At 39.2% G+C, this 7,225-nt stretch overlaps 1 protein-coding gene across 1 annotated transcript; it reads left to right on the top strand.

Moving 5' to 3' along the window:
- The first annotated feature begins 422 nt into the window (after positions 1 to 422).
- On the top strand, positions 423 to 6,997 carry rars2 (arginyl-tRNA synthetase 2, mitochondrial). Its single transcript, XM_061091591.1, has 20 exons — positions 423 to 589; positions 748 to 821; positions 1,102 to 1,204; positions 1,614 to 1,697; positions 1,785 to 1,885; positions 1,976 to 2,031; positions 2,394 to 2,477; positions 2,773 to 2,849; positions 2,929 to 3,087; positions 3,204 to 3,310; positions 3,473 to 3,568; positions 3,790 to 3,850; positions 4,252 to 4,328; positions 5,034 to 5,158; positions 5,404 to 5,471; positions 5,555 to 5,664; positions 5,949 to 6,044; positions 6,148 to 6,222; positions 6,531 to 6,594; positions 6,886 to 6,997. Exons 1-20 carry the CDS (start codon positions 554 to 556, stop codon positions 6,970 to 6,972), a joined length of 1,740 nt encoding a protein of 579 aa, XP_060947574.1. The 5' UTR covers positions 423 to 553; the 3' UTR covers positions 6,973 to 6,997.
- The last annotated feature ends 228 nt before the right edge of the window (positions 6,998 to 7,225 follow it).

The raw sequence follows: 7,225 nt of genomic DNA, 5'->3' as shown, positions 1-7,225 counted from the left end.
ATGTTTTTTATCTTGTATTTTTGTTTTGGGAATAAGACAAAAAACAATGTGGAGATTGTTCGGTTTTGTGATTAAATAAAACATTTAATCTCTGTTTATTTTATTCTGGATGAAGTGTTTGTTCTCTGATTTCTTAATATAACAGTATGAGGCTCTGCTGTCAGTCAAACCAGGTCTGTGATTGGTCAAACGCAGTAAACCCCGCCCCTTTCATGTGCACTTGCTCAGATCTTGAACCTGAGTTATCTCAACTTGTTGTCAACCAGCGTCATGTGACCACTGAGCCTAGCTGTGATTGGTGGGTAAGTTTATCCGGATCTCAGACACATATCCGGGATAAGTTGAACAAACCACGGGAACTCCAACTTTTTCCTGTGACGGTGACGTTACTAGCAACAAAGCTTGTGATTGGACGAGCTAACCCGGAAGTGCTGCTGCCGGGCGGAAGTACACTGGCACACACCGCTGCAGCCTGTGAGAAACAACATGAGTGGATTTTAATCAATGTTTCCTAACGAGGATTGAAACGTAGTGTTGTCACTTTGTAGGAAACATGTCGAACTTCTTCAGGAGGAGAATCGCAGCGAAGGTAACGAGGCTGAACGTCTACAATGACAATGCTAACGTGCTAATGCTAACATGCCTGTGACCCTGGACACAAATCAAAACAAGGAGAGTGTTGAGCCTCGGTCTGTCATTGACTTTGTGTGTCTGTGTTTGTGTCTGTGTGTGTTTGTGTGTGTGCAGCTGAGCAGGACCCTGCAGCAGCCCGAGGACGTGTTCACTCCAGCCCTGTCAGCTGTTCCTGTCTTTAAGAAACAGTTAAGTGTCTTTTATTTATCTGTTCTTTATCAAGGAGAGAAACACATCACATGCAGGGGGAAGTTCACACACCAGATCCCGGGGGTTTGTGTTATGACTCAAAGAAATACACATGCATAAAGTAGGGTTTATGATAGCATTATTTAAATTACACTTGATAGTTATTTGATAAATACATGTCCTCTTATGCTTGTTTTTTGAAACACCATGATGAAAAATGCAGTGTTTTATTTTGTCCTCTCACCAGTTTATTAAAGCTTGTTGATCTCGTGTCCTCAGGAAGACGGCTGACTTTAAACTGTCCATCAACACTCTACGGGCCAGTGGAGTTTTGCCGTCCAGCGGAGACGTTCAGCTGCAGGCGGAAGACTTGGCCGCTCAGGTATAATATATAATAGATAGATATATAATGGATATAATAGATCTCAAGGGAATTATGGCAATGGGAAAAAGCAGCATTACGTCCCTACAGCATTGTAAACATACTCAAAGGGAACACACGCATTTCATCCAATATTCCCTGTCTTTTCCTTAATAAATGGATATGTCTCCTTTTTGTCAAATTCTACCCACAAAATACATTACATGTACAATGATGTTAAGCAGAGGAAAGTGTCTTTGCTTGTATTCGTACATTATTGCACATTATAATCTGTTGATCAAAAAATGTATTATTATAATTTTAGCTTTTGTTTCATGTAGCGTACAAGGTTTCACAGTCTTGGCTCTTTAAAGGTAACACATTAGACAAAGTGTTGTTTTTAAGTTGTTGTTCTTGTTGTGTTTCTCAGCTGAAGCAGGACAGCGTGGTGGAAAACATCTCTGCAGATCGAGGACTGATCAACTTCACAGTCAATCGCAGGCTTTTTGTGGAGGTGTGTGACACAACATTTCCACAGTGCTGGAAAATAGTCTTTCTTGTTTCTGTTATTTCTGAATTCATTCTGCTTTATTTGTTTTAGAAAATGTTGGAGCCGTTAGAAAATCAGGACGATACTAAGTTTGGGTTAAATAGTGAACTTTTGAATAATCTCAAGAGAGGAACAACATTAGTGGAATACAGGTATGTTTGTCTATCTTCACTCCATATGTCCTCACCTTTTATATATGAATGAATATTTAAACAGACACAGGTTGTGTTTGTATGTTGCAGCTCTCCTAATATTGCCAAAAAATTCCATGCTGGACACTTGCGGTCAACAATTATTGGTGAGTTCATTTATTCTGTAACTAAAGCCAAAGTAGCTGATAATGATCTCTATGTGTGTGAAGTGAGTTACACTGTGAACTAGAGCTTGATTGATAAATCAGCCAGTATTAGGTCATTGCAGAAACATCAGTATGTGTCAGCCGATCTATTGTTTGACCATCAGGGGGCAGCAAAGCTTCTTTTTTCAACAGTTAAAAGTCTGCTTCTTGTATATTAATTGGTGATAACTTTGAGGGGAAAAAAATGAATTGAAACCTTAAATGAAAGAATATTACTACAAATAATCTTGTGTAGTACTGTGAACTCCTGATTTGATCTGATGACTTTGAATAATTAACAAAGAAATTAACTCCCTCTCCAGGTAACTTCATCGCAAACCTAAAGCAAACCCTCGGAAACAACGTCATTCGGATGAACTACCTTGGCGACTGGGGAATGCAGTTTGGTGAGTAGCTCATGTTTAAACTAAAACGTCATTAGACCAAGTCCCAAATAATCCTTTTATTCCATCAAGCGGCACAAATTTGAAAAGCTCATAAATATCAGTTCCCTCAATGTGTCTGATTTTTTTTAATTCATGACCCATTTATCATTCCCCTGGAACAAAATAAATATCTCACAAAGATAAAGAAAGTTTAAAAATACATCTGGATTCCCTCTTTCTCTAAATCCAACAAATTAATACATTGAACCAGTATCATAACGTCCCAGATGTAAAAGTGTTTCCTCTTTGATTTCAGGTTTGCTCGGAGCTGGGTTTGGACAGTTTGGATCTCAGGAGAAATTAAAACAGAATCCACTGCAGCATTTGTTCGAGGTGAGTTTGTATTTGAGCAAGAACTGTGCTGGGATCCAAAGAACAGTGCATACTTCACAAGGGACGTGTCTTCCTTCAGGTGTATGTTCAAGTGAACAAAGAAGCAGAGCAAAGTGAGGAAGTGAGGCAGAACGCCAGAGACTTCTTTAGACAGCTGGAGCAGCATGACGTACACGCCGTGTCGCTATGGCAACAGTTCAGAGACATCACAGTGAGAGAGTATCAACACATTTACAAGGTACAACCAGCCGCACGGCATCGAAAAGAGTTAAATCACCAAAATACACACTTGATGGGAGAAATGAAACAAAACATAATTCTAACATTTCACAAACTGAAATCTGATCTTTGCAGCGTTTAGGCGTCCACTTTGATATTTACTCCGGGGAGTCCGAGCACCAAGGTCAGGCCCAGGAAGTGGTGACGCAGCTGCGGAGTGGAGGCCTGTTGAAAACCTCAGAGTATGTGATGGTTTCTGATCAGTTAATGGTGACAGAAGTGTTTGTTTGTTAGCAAGAAGATAGAGTTTAATGTAAACCTTATTTTTCTTCTAGTATTGTTTATAAGAATTTGCACCCAGCACCGATGGGAGTTGTATTATGACACTCTATATATTATAACAGGAAGGGAACTGGTGTAGTGGATCTTTCCCCTGATGGAGACGGGAGCAGCGTCTGCACGGTGCTCCGCAGCGACGGCACAACGCTCTACATCACCAGGTCCGTGCGAGTCACAACAAAATGTTGAATTTCACAGAATTCGTTTTTCAGGCCTGGAGAAGGTTATATCATAAATATATATCATTAAACCGAAATTCTGACATTGGTTTATCTCTTTACTATCAATTATCCAATAAAGGTGAAAATGCCCCAAAAGATCTTTGGTCTTAAACACAGTCAACCGTGCAACGTTAACCTCTTTTGCATTTTCTCCATTCCAGAGATTTGGCTGCAGCTGTTGACCGAAAACAGAAGTACCACTTTGATGAGATGATTTATGTGGTGAGGACTCTGACTCATTCACCTTTTCACTTGTTCACCTCTGTCGTATAATTTAAAGACAACTTCATACAAAGCACCAAACACATTCGTCTACTACAAAAGCTACTACTTTTCACTGCAGGTTTAAGTGATGAGTAGTTTGTACAATCAAGGAATTAGTGTCACAAATGTGATATTTATATCTTAGCCACGATATGATGATGTCAGTCTCACAAGTTAGTTTAACTTCTTTAGATTCTTGTCTTTGTTTATTTACTACTTCATATCATCCAAGTGAATATTTGTTTAACTCCTTTTCCTCTTGAAATTCGATTATTATTATTACTGGAGTTTCTTACTTGTTTGCTTTTACACTTGAATCACTGCTGCGTCTGTATTTCATTTTCTTTTTCTTTTGTAAGACGGATAAAAGTCAAGCGACTCACTTCCAGCAGTTGTTCCAGATTCTGCTCGCCATGGGTCATCCTTGGGCGGAGAGGTAGCAGGAGAGACACCACACATCACACGGACATTTTATAATTTACTTATCACACTGATGGAAATACACAGTAACTTTATAGAGATAGAAACTTAACACTCAAATATTGAAATACTAGGAAAACTTTTCTTACTAACAAAACTATCTGCACTGTCTTTATAACTGCTAGAGCAGAAATTAAGAATGGAATGAAAAGGGAATTCCTTTGGATTTCATAATAATTTAATCCGTACTCCACCCACCACAGACCAAAGATTTAATGAGAAACACTCGTCTTTTCTCTGCTCTAGAAGAGTCAGAGCTGTGAATGTTTCACCACATCCTGGCTGGTAAAACATGTTCACTCAGTAAATACAGTTGGTGCTTTACTAGACTATTTTATATACAAGTTATAGATAGCTTGTTTATAATATAAGATACTCTACATGCTCTACACTCTACTGCCCAACATTTCAGAGGGAAATCTACAAGTTTTTTACTTAACTACTCTTATCTGACAGCTGTATGTAAACCTATGAAACATTATAATTTGGTATAGATCGTAGTATCCAGCAGTGTATGAATGACATAAAATCACCCCTCAGTCATTTTCAACATAATGTTTCCCTATAGATCAGTAATCATAACATTTCTACTTTTAATGAAGAATTGTTCCAGTGTTGTATTGCGTGTGTCTCGAGTCATGTGTGTTCTTCCTGCCTGCAGCTGTCAGCACGTTTCCTTCGGCCTGGTGCGGGGGATGAAGACCAGGACCGGTGAGGTGGTGTTTCTGGAGGACGTGCTGGACGAAGCTCGGACCAGGATGTTACACAACATGAGCCAATCAAAAAGTAAAGTCTGTCATATACATTAGGGGATTTATTTCTAAACATGATACACGAGTGGCAAAAATCTGTTTGCATGTGTCCCAGGAAGCATTTTAACATTTGTATATTATGGCAGTAACTCAAACACATTATTTTGTGCAGATCTTCCATAGACATTTAACTGCAACACCTCAAACTTAAAGATGGAGTTATATTTTTGTAAATGATGTCATGAAGTAAAGTGACAACAATTCTCGTTGTTTCCACAGCAACAAAGAAACTGGACGACCCAGAGGACACGGCAGAGAAAGTGGGAATCAGTGCCCTGATAGTTCAGGTGAATTAAAGATTTAAACTACTTTGACTCTGTAATCTAATGACAGACAGAGACTTTATGGATTTTTCATTTCTGTGTTTCAGGACTTTAAAGGTCCCCTGTACTCAGACTACACGTTCGACTGGGACAGGATGCTGCAGGCACAGGGAGACACGGGCGTCTTCCTCCAATACACACATGCTCGACTCTGCAGGTCGGTATCTGTTCGCCCCTGAAAATAATAAAACAAGACAACAGGAATATTTGCATTCTGTTGTGTAGCAAATCACTCCACTGGCTGATTTCAGTTGCTAGTTCTCTTTCAGAGTTGTTTTTTTTACGTTTGTTACAACACAATATCACTCTTGCAGGAATTCCATATTTAAAAATCCAAACCCACTGAAACCAGAGACATTAGGATGATGGATGAACCTGTCCGAAGCCAACAAGACTATTGAGATGGTTATTGAACATTTTAATTTTTTTGTTTTACTGCAGTTTAATACGGAGGAACGAAGAAATAGACTCTGCGACATTCGACCCGTCTCTTCTCCTCGAGCAGTCGAGTGTCACCATCCTGCAGCACCTCCTTCGGTTAGCAAACCACTCATCCATCACCACCATCCCCTTATTCCTCTGCACCCTTTACAAATATTTGCCCCACTTAAAAACCACACGGCCTTTGTTTTGTCCTCAGGTATGACGAGGTGTTGTATCAATCGGCCCAGGATCTCCAACCCAAGCATCTCGTCAACTTCTTATTGAAGCTGTGGTAAGGAACAGGATTTCAGACTGTTTACATATGGAAGTATAATTGAAGGGTGTAGCGTTAACTTAGGAAATCATGTTTGGCTCTGTTCTCCTGAAAATATTTTATTATATTTTTAATTTGGTAAAACAGACCAGATTCTATTTTCAAAGAAAGTTTTCTCTGAATTCTGAGATTAATATTTTTTTATTCTAAACAAAGGATACGTTTCTCCAAAGTAAATGCATTTCGCTTCCACATTAACATGCACACGTGTTAATCCAACTGTGTACTCAGACGTAATCACGTTTTTACTTTTCTCTCTCTTCCAGCCACCTGATCGCCTTGGCCCACAGGGAGCTGCCGGTGAAGGGAAGCCCTCAGGAAGTTGCACAGGTAGACACTTTTATTCCTTTAAATGCACCATCATGTAATGTAATACAACTAGAATGGCCCTCAAACCTCATACCAATCAGAGGAGTAGTTATTCGAGATCCTGCAGACAACAAACGCAGACGAAAACAGAACCTTCTCTGCAGACAGAGGCTTCAAGATTTGGAAAATATTTTTCTGATAAATGTTGTGATTCAAATCATTCATACATTGTGTTTATGATGGAATTTTGCTGAAGTTTATATTTGAGATATTTGAAATCATGCTTTCTTTTCATTTGTTCAATGTCAATAGGCGAGATTACGGCTGTTCAGCAGGTCCTGCTCAGTCCTGGCCAACGGGATGAGGATCCTCGGCATCACACCGGTTGATAAAATGTGAAAGTAGATAAACTGTACTGTAAATAAGAGCCCTACATATTAAAAATAATATTTTTTAAAAATGAATTCAGGTTTTTTTCTCTCACTGAGATTGTTATCAAGTAATTGAGTTTTATATTGATCATCGTCCACATCTGTAAAAACAAGAGCTGAGTGATGTAATTCAGTTTATGTCGATGACAGAGCTCCGACTGGGACAAGAAATTCAGTCAGTTTCTCCTGAAGCTTTTTTTATACAGAACCAGTTTACTGAA

Source organism: Limanda limanda, chromosome 18, assembly GCF_963576545.1.
Source record: "Limanda limanda chromosome 18, fLimLim1.1, whole genome shotgun sequence".
In the NCBI taxonomy this organism is placed as follows: Eukaryota; Metazoa; Chordata; class Actinopteri; order Pleuronectiformes; family Pleuronectidae; genus Limanda; species Limanda limanda.
This window is presented reverse-complemented; position numbering and strand designations above follow the sequence as displayed.

What these genes read in the sequence shown, in the direction of transcription:
- rars2 (XM_061091591.1), top strand. Translation starts at nt 554, where the DNA reads ATGTCGAACTTCTTCAGGAGGAGAATCGCAGCGAAG. An exon ending in ACAACGCTCTACATCACCAG is followed by an intron (nt 3,569 to 3,789) that starts GTCCGTGCGAGT and finishes TCTCCATTCCAG; the next exon opens with AGATTTGGCTGCAGCTGTTG. An exon ending in TCAGTGCCCTGATAGTTCAG is followed by an intron (nt 5,472 to 5,554) that starts GTGAATTAAAGA and finishes TCTGTGTTTCAG; the next exon opens with GACTTTAAAGGTCCCCTGTA.